The 13,877-nt window shown below is 42.2% G+C and overlaps 1 protein-coding gene across 1 annotated transcript in view; it reads right to left on the bottom strand.

Annotated features, from left to right (window-relative positions):
• Positions 1–479: 479 nt before the first annotated feature.
• OBSCN (obscurin, cytoskeletal calmodulin and titin-interacting RhoGEF) overlaps positions 480–13,877 on the bottom strand; it is a 198,945-nt gene continuing 185,547 nt past the window's right edge. The window contains 6 exon segments of the mRNA XM_032234892.1: positions 480–567; positions 2,008–2,208; positions 2,337–2,418; positions 4,827–4,995; positions 8,059–8,171; positions 10,362–10,498. Coding sequence (XP_032090783.1) covers positions 480–567; positions 2,008–2,208; positions 2,337–2,418; positions 4,827–4,995; positions 8,059–8,171; positions 10,362–10,498 — 790 coding nt within the window.

Genomic DNA, 13,877 nt, shown 5'->3' with positions numbered 1-13,877 from the left:
TCCTGCATGAACAAGGGGGGGTGGACTATAAGACCTTTAAGGTCCCTTCCAACTATGTTGCCCTGCAATTCTAATTCTGAAGTTCTTTGTATTACCTGTATTGTTCTTGCCTTCCTCAGACAGTAAAATGTCAGGTGACTGGAAATTATGGGGTCCTTGGTGCTTCGTGAGCTTGGTTGTTTTCTTGCAGACATTTCATGGCCAAACTAGGTAACATAATCAGTGCTAGAAGGGAGGAGAGTTGCTTTCTGTTAAACATACATCCTTCTAACACTGATGAGCTTGCCTAGTTTGGTCATGAAATGTCTGCAGGAAAACAACAAGCTTAGAGAGCATCAAGGATGCCACAATTCAACTTTGACCTACAAATAATATCGGACTGGCTGGGGAAATTAATTCTATCACACTGGAAAAGAATTGAGCCGGGGAAGGAATCCAACTGAATTCAACTATCCTTGTTTGTGTTAAAATCTTTGGTCCTAAAACACAGGAGGAAGAATTCTCACCTCTGCTTCTGTCACCATGTTCTTCTTGTACAAGCGGTCCAGAAGGTCTTCATTGGAACATCTAATCCGTTAAGGAAAGGGCACCAAGCCATCGAGAGGGTTAAACAAACACGTGCAGATTGTTTTCAAAGAATCTTCCAACAATCAACTCTCTACCATCTGCCCAAACAATCCAAGACAGAAAGAGGGACTGGCCCAAGACGTTTGACATCCTGTGGTTGCAAGGTGGGACATGAAGAATTGATAGAAGAGAATACCTGTAGCTCAGGGTTGAACTGTTGGGATTTTTGGGTACTCTTTGTGTTTGGGGGTTTTCCTGCAGACATTTTACAGCTGAAGTAGATAACACCTTCGGTGCTACAGTGGAGTTTGGTTCTAACATCAGCACTGATGATGTTACCTAGTTTGGTAATGAAACATATGTCAAAATACTATCAACATCAGAGAGCACCAAGGACCATGCAGTTTCTCTCCTTCTCCTCTTTCTCCTTCCTCCTCTTCCTTTCCACAAACCCCACTCTCTTCTAGCACTAATGATGTTCCCCAGCTGGGTCATGAAATGTCTGCAAGAAAACCACCAAGCTCAGAGATCACCAAGGATCCCACAAACCTTTTCCTCCTCCTCCTCCTCCTCCTCCTCCTCCTCCTCCTCCTCCTCCTCCTCCTCCTCCTCCTCCTCCTCCTCCTCCTCCTCCCTTCTAGCCCTGATGATGTTCCTTAGTTGGGTCCTGAAAAGTCTGCAAGAAAGCCACCAAGGTCAGAGATCACCAAGGACCCCACAATCCAGTGGTGGGATTCAAATAATTTAACAACCGGTTTTATGCCCTAATGACTATCTGGGTAGGTGGGGCTCGGTGGTCATGTGACTGGGTGGGCTTGGCCAACTCAAGGTCACTCAGGTCGATGGGCGCTTGGCCTTAGCTGTTGCAATGTGATAAGAGTTAACCAGTGGGGCAGTTTCTATAAGCAGGGCAATAAAGATGAGGCTAGAAACAACCCCAGAATGTTTCCTTCCTGCCTTCCTTACAGGATTAGCCCTGGAAAGTGGGAAAAACAAAAGGAGATTTCTTCCAACAGCCGGTTCTCTGAACTGCTTAGAAAGTTACCAACCGGTTCTCCTGAATAGGTACGAACCACTGAATCCCACCACTGCCACAATCCTCCTCCTCCTCCTCCTCTTCACAGTTGTCTCCCTGCAAACACTGATGATGTTCTTTAATTGAGTCATGAAACGTGTTCAAGAAAACCAGCACCTCAGGAAGCACCAAGGGCCCTACTGTTCAACTGAGTTACAGATATTCTCTTCCATCAGCTGACACCATATTGAGAAACACAGGTGAGTGAGGAAGGACTTTCAAGATTCTTACAAACAGTGCATTTGTGACACCTGTTTCTTGATCTTATCCCACCTTGGCAAGGAAGGAACGCTGAGGACTAGTGCCTTAACACCATCTCTTTTCATGTCTCTCTTTATTCTTCTTTTCAGGGGCAAAAAGGATACAGTTCCAAAATAAGAATTAAGGTCTTCCGTGTTTCAAACTGGTCCAGTAATTGAGTAATTCGATCATGGGAAAGCTGGACTAGAATATCTCTCTCCCGATAAGCCAGTTCTCTCGTTCGACTTCGCAACGGGATGAATTTCGCCGCACAAGCCACGCGGTTGGCTTTATGGATGACTCTCTTGAGAATGCTGAAGGAACCCCTGAAAATCGTTAAATATTCAGATTATAAAATAATAAGTTCAAAGCTTGAGCAAAAAAAGGTTCCCAGGTGTTACATTTCCCCCTCAAAATAACAGTGGATGCTAAGGAGAAAAAGATCATTTTTTACCTTCCTATTTCCTGTTTAACCTCATAGAAAGAATGAAGTTTCCTTCGTGGGCTTCTCTCCTTCACCTCTTGGCTTTTCTTGTCTACAAATAATCAGAATAAGAATCAAAATGACAGAAACGCTATTTGCCTTCCAAGCAAGAGCTGGTAGGACCATCAAATAGGTGCAGTCCTCAGCCTAGGACCACAATGGAGCCCCGAATTTCTGTTGCTAAGCAAGACTGTTGTTAAGTGAGTTTTGAGCCTTTTTGCAAACTTCCATGCCGTACTTGCTAAGTGAATCACTGCAGTTGTTAAGCTAGTGACATAGTTGTTAAGTGAACCTGGATTCCCTGTTGACACTTTTTGTCAGGAGGTCGCAAAAGGAGATAAAGTGACCCCGGGACAACCGTCATAAATACGAGTCAGTATTCATGAGCAACTGATTCATAATATGACACATGAAATAAACTGACTCATAAATACGAATCAGCCAGTGGAAGTTTCATGGAAAAGCTTTCCAAAGAAAACCGATTGAGGATCCACATAGAACTTCAATGAAAGAGCTAGAGGAAAAAAAGGGAAAATACAAAGAACTGCAAATAGCAGTTAGGCTTATATACCGCTTCATAGGGCTTCCAGCCCTCTCTAAGCGGTTTACAGAATCAGCATATTGCCCCCAACAACAATCCGGGTCCTCATTTTACCCACCTCGGAAGGATTGATTGATTGATTGATTGATTACATTTATATGCCGCCCTTTTCCCCGAAGGGGACTCAGGGCGGCTCACAATTCAATCAGGGAAGGGGGTACAGACAGGGGGATAAAAAAGACAAGACATAACAATACAAAATTTAAAAACACACAACAACCATACCATTCGAGAAGGAGGGCAAAAACTCTTTAGCCCCAGGTCTGTCGGAACAGCCAGGTTTTAAGAGCCGAGGTGGCGCAGTGGTTAAATGCAGCACTGCAGGCTACTTCAGCTGACTGCAGTTCTGCAGTTCGGCTGTTCAAATCTCACCGGCTCAGGGTTGACTCAGCCTTCCATCCTTCCGAGGTGGGTAAAATGAGGACCCGGATTGTTGTTGGGGGCGATATGCTGACTCTGTAAACCGCTTAGAGAGGGCTGAAAGCCCTATGAAGCGGTATATAAGTATTACTGCTATTGCTAAGTATTACTGCTATTAAGGGCTTTGCAGAAAGCCTGGAGGGTGGTGAGGGTCCGAATCTCCACGAGGAGCTCGTTCCAGAGGGCCGGAGCAGCCACAGAGAAGGCTCTCCTCCGGGTGGTCGCCAGCCGGCATTGGCCGGCGGATGGAATTCGGAGGAGGCCTAATCTGTGGGATCTAATCGGTCTATTGGAGGTAATTGGCAGCAGGATGGAAGGCTGAGTCAACCCTTAGCCAGTGAGATTTGAACCGCCGAACTGCAGAACTGCAGTCAGCTGAAGTAGCCTGCAGTGCTGCACTCTAACCACTGTGCCACCTCGGCTCGGAAAGAGAATGTCTGTAAGGGACCCTGGAGGTCTTCTAGTCTAAACCCGTGCCCAGCCTGGAGACTCTATCCTTGCCCAGACAAATGACATCCTCCTCTTGAAAACCTCCCGTGATGGAGCACTCACTGCTGTTCCATTGATTAATTGTTGTCACTGTCAGGACATTTCTCCGTAGTTCTAGATAGGGTCTTTCTTTGATAAATGTCATCCGTTTCTTTTCTGTCCACCTTGGGAGCTTTGGATAACAGGTTGAACCTCCTCTCCTCTGTGGCAGCCCTTCAAATATTGTCATCTCCCCAGCCCCCACTCCTGACCCTTCTCTTCTTTAGGTTAGACATACTTAGTTCCCCCAACCATTCCTTGTACAATTTTGTCTGCAGAGGAAAAGAAGGAAGGAAAGGGAGGAAGGAAAGAACGAAGGAAAGAAGGGAGGGAGCAAGAAAGGAAGGTAGAAGGGAGGGAGGAAGACGAGCAGGGACGTGCAGTCAGGGGAGGCAGGGGAGGCAGAGCCTCACCACTGTCATCATGAAAAGAAAAGGAAAATGTAAAAGGAAAAAGGCTGAGGTAGTTGCTGCCAGAGTCACCGTGGATGACTCTGCTTAGTGCTTAACTGTTTAAAAAAGCCTCTTAAAAAGTGCCCTCTACAGGAGACGGTAGGCGGAGGGAGAGAGAGAGAGGAAGGAGGGGAAGGGAGAAGAAAAAGAAAGAAGGAAACTTATTTAGCAAAGGAGAAAAACAAATGCTGTCGCTTTAAATTGGAACTGAGCATGCCTGGCTGTGGAATTCTGGGAGCTGAAGTACACAAGCCTAAAAAAAATTGCTGCCTCACCAGCCATAAATCTCACCGCACGTCACTGGAGAGGAGAGAGGGAGGGAGGAAGGAGGGAGGGGGAGGAAAGGATGGAAGCAGGGAGGGAGGAAACAAGGGAGGAAAGGAAAGAAGGAGGGAGGTAGAGAAAGGAAGAAATAAAAAAGAAAGAATAAATGAGAAGAAAACCACCAAGCCAACCTACCTTCCTGCACCACCAGCTCTGCTTTGCAGACCACCTCCCCTCCAGCATTTTTAGCCATGCAAGCGTAGACCCCTCCATCTTCGGCCCGAGCGTTGTAGAGGGTCAGAGAGTAGCTCGTCCCTTCACTGGACTGGTAGATCCTTTCGCTGTCCAGCAACAAGGAAATTCCCTAGAAGGAAATGAGGTAAGCAGGCAACATAAGGTAGGTAGCCGCACTTTCAGGCCTTCGCTTGGGCTTCAGCCGGGGGCAGCACCGCCTAAGCTCTTGGTTTAAGAATATATCTCTGGGGGAGGAAGAAGGCGGGGCTTAGCAGTGAGAAGATGGAGTTTCAGGCTACTCCTGAAATTCCGCTATACCGAAGGATTTTTGGACGGGTTCTTTGAACCCTAGCTGTCCCGGAGACGACAGTGAAGGTGGGGAGAGACCCAGGACCTCAGAGACACCCGCAAGTCTCGGGGGGGGGGGGTATTAACTCCTCGTGCCAATTCCTTTTTGGATTAGCTGCGTGCTAACTGAAACTGCAGGTTGCCCCTAAGAATGGTAGAAGTGATGTCATCTGGTAAGCTGATTTTATTATCCAAGAGAGACTGTTCGCGTTAAAAAATTAAGCTAACTGAAACCAAAGAACAGGAAGATTTAGCGGCGAATTGGCTTTTTCTAATGGATTTATGACTGGTGGTTACTTTACTTCTTAAATGCTTCAAGAAACTCCTCGACATCCTCCCCCCTCTGAATCTCCCTAAGAGGATCGTAAAATTTATCTTCTACTAATTAGCCCGTCACGATTCGACATTTTTATTACTTTATTACTTGGTTCTGTTTACAATTAGATAAGATTGACAGCCTGTAAGAGACTAAGAAAAGTGTTTGGAAGTCTGTGTAAAAAAAAAAAGAGAGAGAGCTTGTAATTTTTAACTGCGACACATCATGGCGTCCCTATATACCTCTAAGATTTCATTTCAGATTCTTTTTTCCGCGTGTAGAGGACTTTTTGATTCTTATCAAAGGCTGGAAAGAAAATTGGATCAACTGATTTTAAAATATGAAGTTAAAACTGAGATCGTTGAATGTTTAAATGTTCCTGAAACACAAATGGAAAATGTGAGAAATGGTGTCTGGTCTATCTCAGAGGAAGAAAGGAGTGGGGGAACTATAAAGAAGACTCATTTAAAGAGACAGAGTGCAGGAGGAATGGAAAATCCACCCTTGAGAATTAAAGTTAATTTGGAAAATTTTATAAACCCAGGACAACATTATTATTTCATCACTGACATTCAGAGTCCAAAGGTGCCAACATATCTTTGTCTGGATTTGCTTATGAAAACATTTGGTAAATTTATCCAACGAATGGCTATCGGACTGAGGAAATCTCGCTGTTGGAGGGACACAGGCTGACAGATGGGAGAATACAACTTAAAATTAGCTAAATCTGATTACTTCAATTTGTAATAGATATAGCTGAATAATGACTGATATGGATAGCAATATATATAATTTGGAACTGGCTGATAGATTGATGAATACAATTGAAAACTAGTTAAACCTAATTGCTTTTTCTTGTAACAGATATAGCTGAATAATAATTGATATTGATAGTAATGTATATAATGTAGAGTTGATATGATAACTAACAATTGGATATGAGAAAACATCTTTAGATCATACATAAAGAGTATTAACTACAATAATTATCACTATTAAAAAACTAAATAAAATACATACAATCAAATGTTAATCAATACTGGGAAAATGTTATGATATATGATATAATTAAATATTATGGATGTTCAGCTAAAATAGGACATGAGGATTTGATGATAATAGAGGATTTTACAAATAAGTAAATGAATTGTCAGCATGTGCTATGGATTAATTCTTTGGCATAGCTAAGGATGAAGGATGTTTAAATAACCATAGTAATTAAAACTGGAGGTATAATGATGTTGATATGGTAAATATTTGAGCTAAGATATTTGAATTAATATGAATTAACGGAAGAGAAGCACCAAAGCATGTTGTAACCAGTTGATATACTTCTCTTTTTTTTTCATAATAGACACCTGTGTTTTGTTTTGTTTTCCTGACTTGTCTCTTGTCGTTTTTGTCTTTTTTCGTATTATTTACTATTTTTTATTTTAATTTTTATTTTCTATTTGTCCTTTTTTCTTTTTCTTTCTTTCTTTCTTTTTTTTTTTTTTTTTTTTTGATTTTTTTCCTTTCCCACCGGTGTGGGTAGGTATTGTTCAAGATTATTACTCCTACCAATATTTCTAAATAATAATTACAGTTAAATGAAAATGGATATATAATAATGCTTGAGTTAATATGAGTTATGTTGGTTGACTGTGGAGGAGATGTACCAAAACTTATCTGTAATCGATTGACACATTTTCTACAGATGTAAAGAAAGATGCTGTACCCGTTTTAAACTAAAATTAAAAAACATTTATTTTTTTAAAAAAAAGAATATATCTCTGGGGAGGGTTTGCACCACAGCAGAAGAAGGACTTAGGATACGATATTTATGAACAGAGGTTGTCCTTGGCTTACAACAGTTCACTTAGTGAATGTTCGAAGTTGCAACGGCACTAAAAAAAAGTGACTTAGGACTATTTTTCACATTTACGACCATTGCAGCAGTTAATGATGGTTGCGGTATTCCCGTGAAGGAGGTCATGTGATCCCTTTTGCGATCTTCCCGCAAGGAAAGTCAACGGGGAAGCCGGATTCTACTTAATAACCATGTTGTTAGCTTAACAACTACAGTGATTCACTCAACAAATGTGGCAAGAAAGCGGGTAAAATGGGGACAAAATTCATTTAACAACTGGCAACAGAAATGCTGGGCTCAATTGTGGGTCATAAGTTGAGGACCAACTGTATTATGATATTAATGATGGTTAAAAGTACCCCAGGGTCATGTGATCACCGTTTGCAGATTTCTGACAAGGAAAGTCAATGGGAGAAGCCAGAGTCCCTTGACAAACTCTGTGACTTATTTAACAACTGCAATGATCCGCTTAACAAGGGTGGCAAGGAAAGTTGTAAAATGAAGCAAAATTCACTTAACAACGGCCCCCAATAGAAATTTGGGGCTTAATGCCGGCCATAAGTTGAAACTACCTGCAATTTTTTTTTTTTTTAAATCCACACAGCATAAAAAGCACAAATGGGTCTGCAGCCATTTCTTTTTTTTATTCCCACCCAAGTTTGGGGTTGTCTTTGACGTACCTTAAACCATCCGACAGCCGGTTGAGGATTGCCTTCAATGATGGCCTGGAACTTGGCCATTTCCCCAGACCGAACCTGGACATCTTCAAGGGGCACCTGCATGTATGGTGGACCTAATAAAAGAAAAATAAGTGAAGTGCAGTTGGACAGTGTCAGAATATTCATGAACTGGAATAGGACATGGTAACAAGGTCAGCTGTTGTATAGGTAAGGCAACTGGATCAGCCAATGGGAACTATTTGGTGACTGAGAGCCATGATAGACGGCTCGGAGCCTAGGCGTGGCTTACCTATGTAGCTCTGAGTCTGTGCAAGAGAACTAAACTGGTCTATTCTGAGCTCTGAACTGAAACAATCTCTCTTTTCTATCACGTTGGAAGAATCTGCTGTTGGTGTTGTACATTTACTGATGTTATGTATATGAAGAAGTTAATGAATCCTGCTGAATCAGTTATCTCGGTGTGCTTTCTGGATGTGATTTCTACTACAAACTCTGACAGACAGATCTAGAGGTGGTTATTTTCTTGCAGACATTTCATGACCTAACTAAGCAACATCATCAGGGTTAGACGGGAGTGTGGTTTGCTCTCAGTGGCTTAAGCAGAAGTATTCTTTTCAGAAGGAGAAAGGAAAAAGCCATCAGAGCGATGATAAAACTTGAACCATGAGCTGGTTAAACAATGTTTGGGTTCTGGGCAGTGGTGGATTCCGGATCCCATTGCAAATGGTACGGTTGCAACGGAGCCTGGCGTCCTCCACATGAACGTGCACGGCGCATGCATGCATCGTAACTTTCAGCAACGCCTCCGCAAGCCTCTGCGATGCTCCAGCTGCTCGGTGGAGCGTTGCGCAGGTGCTGTACACGCCATGCACGTGCGCGGAAGTGCCAAAGGCTTTAAAGAACAGGTGGGCCCTCCGGAGCACCGTACCAGAACGGTACCCGATGCTCCAGGCCGTCTCCGGTACCCATCACAGGTTCTGGTGTCCCTTCTTGTACCTATATCTGTGGGGTCCCTGGTGCTCTTGAGCTTGTTGGCTTGTTTGCAGAAGGGAGTGGGGCTTATAGAAAGGAAGAGGAGAGGAGGAGAAGGACCACAAAAACTGTGGGTTCCTTGGTGCTGTGTTTCATGTCCCAAAGGCGATTTTTCAAGAGGCAGCTGGTCTTTCTTGTTTTTCCGTGAAGACATTTCACTTCTCATCTAAGAAGCTTCTTCAGCTCTGACTGGATGGTATGGGACGGAAGGATTTGTATTCCTTGCAGACAGCTGGGCATTTGCGTCTTTTCAGAGAGTCGCTGAGGCCACCTGGGCCTGTGTCCTCAGGGTCACCTGAGTGATGCAGGCGGGTGTGGGGCCTTCTTGGAGCTGCTGAAAGGACTTGGATTGGCGATCATGAAGTTGTATCCCTCCCTCTCTGTTGAGACAGGGCTGTTCAAAGAGGGAAGGGAGGAGGGGGTGGTCCTTCATGCTCTCTGAGTTTGGTTGTTTTGTTGCAGACATGTCAAGACCCAAATGTGTAACGTCATCAGTGCTAGATGGAGAAAGGGTTTGCTCTCACATAATAGACTAGCAGCCATGTAACGTTCCCGTGGTTCGTCCATGAGGCCAATGGGGAGAAAAGACAGGACACGAACTTTCTCGAGATGGAGCGACCCAGATTGAGGGTCCGAGAGCCTCTTTTATTGAGATAGGACAAAGGCAGGAGGAGCAATAGCATGTGCTTAAAAACAGCCTGTAAAAGTACAATTTCTAATCTACTGCTCAGTCTATATATGGTTAAATCCTGGACATCAATGGTAGGGCACATCTCAGAATGTTATGTTATGCCCTATCAGGATGTTATGGCGTTCTAGGAGTTTGTTTTCTCCTGTGTGATTCAGCGTGGCTCTACAAGCCCTAGTATGAACTGGGCCATGGGGGACACACACCTACACAAGGAATATATATTACAACACAGCCCAGCATTAAAAGCATGGTGTTGATTTGGCTGCCTCCGCAAAGGTGACTTGTCTCATGACATCATTGCACAGATGCTGCTTTCATTGTATGCTTGATTCCAAAAGGCAGCGCAACCCTCCCTCACCCCTTCCCTTCGCAGATACTAATGGGGATTCAAACCAGGTAGCCCCATAATCTTGAAAATCTGAATATCTAGAAACGCTCATCAACCTAGCCCTGAAGCTTCACTTTATTTTGGTCCATAGAGAGTTGTAGGATACAGATTAATAGAGTTGAAAGGGAGCCTGGAGGTCACCTAGCCCAACCCCTCACCTTGAGGCCACATCAACAGATAAGAATCCCTTACTTGTGACACTCTTTTCTCCTTTTTTATCGACATAGATCCTCTCCGCGATGCCCTCGGTGGCTTCCCCGGTTAAATCCAAAATGTCCTCTGTTCTTTCATTCCTGAACCACGGCACTTCCGCCATCATTTCGAGGACCCTGGACGATCGAAACCAAGAAGCAGAATTACGGCCAGGAATGAGGAGACGGAAAACGGAGCCCAAAATTTCCATCGCTAAGCGAAAGAGTTGTTAAGTGAGTTTTATCCCTATTTTATGAACTTTATCGACTCTGCAACCATCATAAATATGAGTCAGTTGCCAAGTGTCTTAATTTCGAATACGTGGCCATGGGGATGCCGTAACAGTCGCAAATGTGAAAAATGGTCATAAATCAGTTTTTCAGTGCTGTTGTAGCTTTGAACAGTCGCTAAATGAATTGTTGTACCTGTAGAAGGTGACTCTGAGCAGCTTACCTATTATAATTACTTATTTCTCCTTCGTGACATCTTTTAAACACAATTTGCCTATGGAGGCTCACACTTTAAAAATTAATTTTTGAGTGCAATGTTCAAAAACTGTGATCATTCACGTTTTTCAATGTTGTTGTAACTTCAAATGGTCACTAAATGAACGGTTGTAAATTGAGATTTAAAGAAATCCAACAAACGTACTTGGCGGAGGGAACAGTGCATTCACAAATGCTTTCATCTCGGGGAATGATGTCTGCTTCACTGGACAATGTGTCACTTTCTCTGGTTTTGCCAGCAGGCGCCTGCAATTCAACTAGTCACAAAAATAGAAATATTTAGATTAGTTGTTGCTAGAAATAAAGTGTTTTGCCAGCTACTATCTCAACCCTAACGAAAAAAAAAACTACTGGAGTTTTTAAACTGAATGCTGCTAATGTTCTGTCCTCCATTTTCCTTTATTCTCCACTTTTAAAAAAAATCAGGGTTTTCTCTTACTTCGGTTATAAATTCTACGTTATTTGCACTTTTTAAAAAAAATATTTATTTATTTTCAAAACAAACATATCTTGTAGAAAGTGTATCAGCTGTTTACAAAAAGCTTTTGTGCATCTCTTCCACCATCATCAAATATAATTCATATTAATTCAAATATCTTAACTCAAATATTTACTATATTAACATCATCATACCTCCACTTTTATTTGACTACAGTTATTTAAAGATCCTTCATTCTTAATACATAACCACATACTGGCATTTCATTTACTTATTTGTAAAATCCTCCATTAACATTAAGTCCTCATATTCTGTTTTAGTTACTGTATATACTCAAGTATAAGCCTAGTTTTTCAGCCCACTTTTTGAGCTGAAAAAAGCCGCCTCGGCTTATACTCGAGTCAGTGAAAAATTTGCCTGAAATGGAGGAGAAAAAGGGGCGGGGCCATGCCGCTGGGTGACGCTCGTGAATGGCCCAGCGCCCCTGAGTTTTCCCTCCCTCTGTGTTAGTTTGCCGCGCAGCGTGCACCGCACCATCCCCCCTCCTCACGTTCTAATGTAATGCAGGGCTATCTTACGATTCCCCCTCCTGCCGCTCTGCAACGATGTCCCACCTCCTCCTTGTTATGGCAAGCAGCCACATAGCGATGTCCCACCTCCTCTGGTACAGTGATCCAATGATAGGAATCACTGTGCCGTGTGTCATAGGAGGCGGGACATCATCATCACAGCGGGACATCAGCATCATGAGGTGAGTGAAGTATTTCATTGAATACACCGGTATTGTGTGATAATAATTTGTTATGCAGAGCAAATTTTTACAATGGCTACTGTATATTTAATGGGCACAGGCAGGCTGTATATGTTATTCAATGGGCAATGGCATTATTGGTATCTATTTTTATTTTTGAAATTTATCGGTAGCTGCTGCATTTCCCACCCTAGGCTTATACTCGAGTCAATAACTTTTCCAGTTTTTTGTGGTAAAATTAGGTGCCTCGGCTTATATTCGGGTCGGCCTATACTCGAGTATATACGGTAAACATCCATAATATTTAATACCAAAATTTTCTAATCCTCCATGTATATAATTTATTATCATTATCCTTTCTTTATTTAACTATATCCTATATCATAACATTTCCCCCCTATTAGTTAAAACTTAACTGTATATAGTTTTGTTTTTTATTATAATTATTATTGTTATTAATAATCTTTATATATAGTCCCAAAATATTTCTAACCTTCCCTTCTCATATCCAATTATTACTTATCATAACAGCTCAACATTGTATACATTACTATCATTATCAATTTTTATTTAACTATACCTATTACCAATGGATTTAACTAAGTTTAGCTAATTTTGAATTATACTCTTCCATCTATCAACCTGTATCTCTCCAACGTTATTTGCACTTTTATTGTGTTTTGTTTCTTTTTAATTGCTTTGCTGCTTACTGATCACAGAGCATATTTGCTGATAGATTAAAATAGTGCTGTAAATCAAATGTATCTTTAAAAAAAATACTATAAAATAAATTAGAAGCACATTTAAGTTTGGTCTAGATACCTGGAGTAGATCCCTGGAGACAGTGAGTTCTAGTCCTGCCTTAATCATGAAAGTTGGCTGGGTGACTTTGAGCCAATCACCAGGAGATAGGGAGTTCTAGTCCTGCCTTAGTCATGAAAGTTGATTTGGTGATCTTAGATCAGCCCCAACCCAATCCACCTCACAAGGTTGTTGTGATTCAAAAAACAGGAGAAGGAAGGAGTATAAAGTATGTTCACCACCTTGAGTTATTTATAAACATAATAAAAGTGGGATAGAAATAAATAATGAGAGGGCGGCAGGGAGAGAGGAAGGAAGGAAGGATATGTTTTACCGTTCTCCATTTGACAAGAAATATTGTGTATATCATCTGCTGTTTAGCTATAACCATCACCATGCAAAGAAATAATGTCCATTGTTGATCTATCTACCATAATCAATTGCATGTGGTGGAGGAAAGCTGTGCCCCCTGCCCCCCAAAATGACAGACATAACAGTGGAACAAAGGAACAATTAATGAAGTGCTCTGTAGCCTTCAGTGTGTGATTGTGCCAAAGAATCTGACTTCTATGTGGTTCTCTGAGAAGATGGAGAAGAAAATGTCCTCTATCACTACAAGGAGGAGGATCTGACATCGCAACGACACAATGTGCAATCTTGGAGCTCAAAGATTGCAGTCAATACTTTTGCTGCTGGACGGTCCTTTTGGACCTAAACTGTCCCGAAGAGATGGTGACAGTGAAGAGTAGGTCCTGCTGATCTCAAGGACACCGCAAAGTCCCTGATTGATCCAGGAGAATCTCTTTTTGCCGGCGACAGAAGCGCAGCCATTGAAGCTGCTGAAGTTGGGACAGTTTTGGAACGGGAGGAAAATGGAAAGAGAAAGTGTGTCCATCTGGTGAGGTAATAATATTATTACCCCAAAAAACATTAAAGCTAAATTGAATTTGAAAACAGAAGAGAACAAGCAGCGAAATTAAGCTACATTAGACAGTGTGTTATCCTTTTTTAAAAAAATT

Source organism: Thamnophis elegans, chromosome Z, assembly GCF_009769535.1.
Source record: "Thamnophis elegans isolate rThaEle1 chromosome Z, rThaEle1.pri, whole genome shotgun sequence".
Taxonomy (NCBI): Eukaryota; Metazoa; Chordata; class Lepidosauria; order Squamata; family Colubridae; genus Thamnophis; species Thamnophis elegans.
Note: the sequence above shows the minus strand (reverse complement) of the source record. Positions and strands in the feature narration are given on the sequence as shown.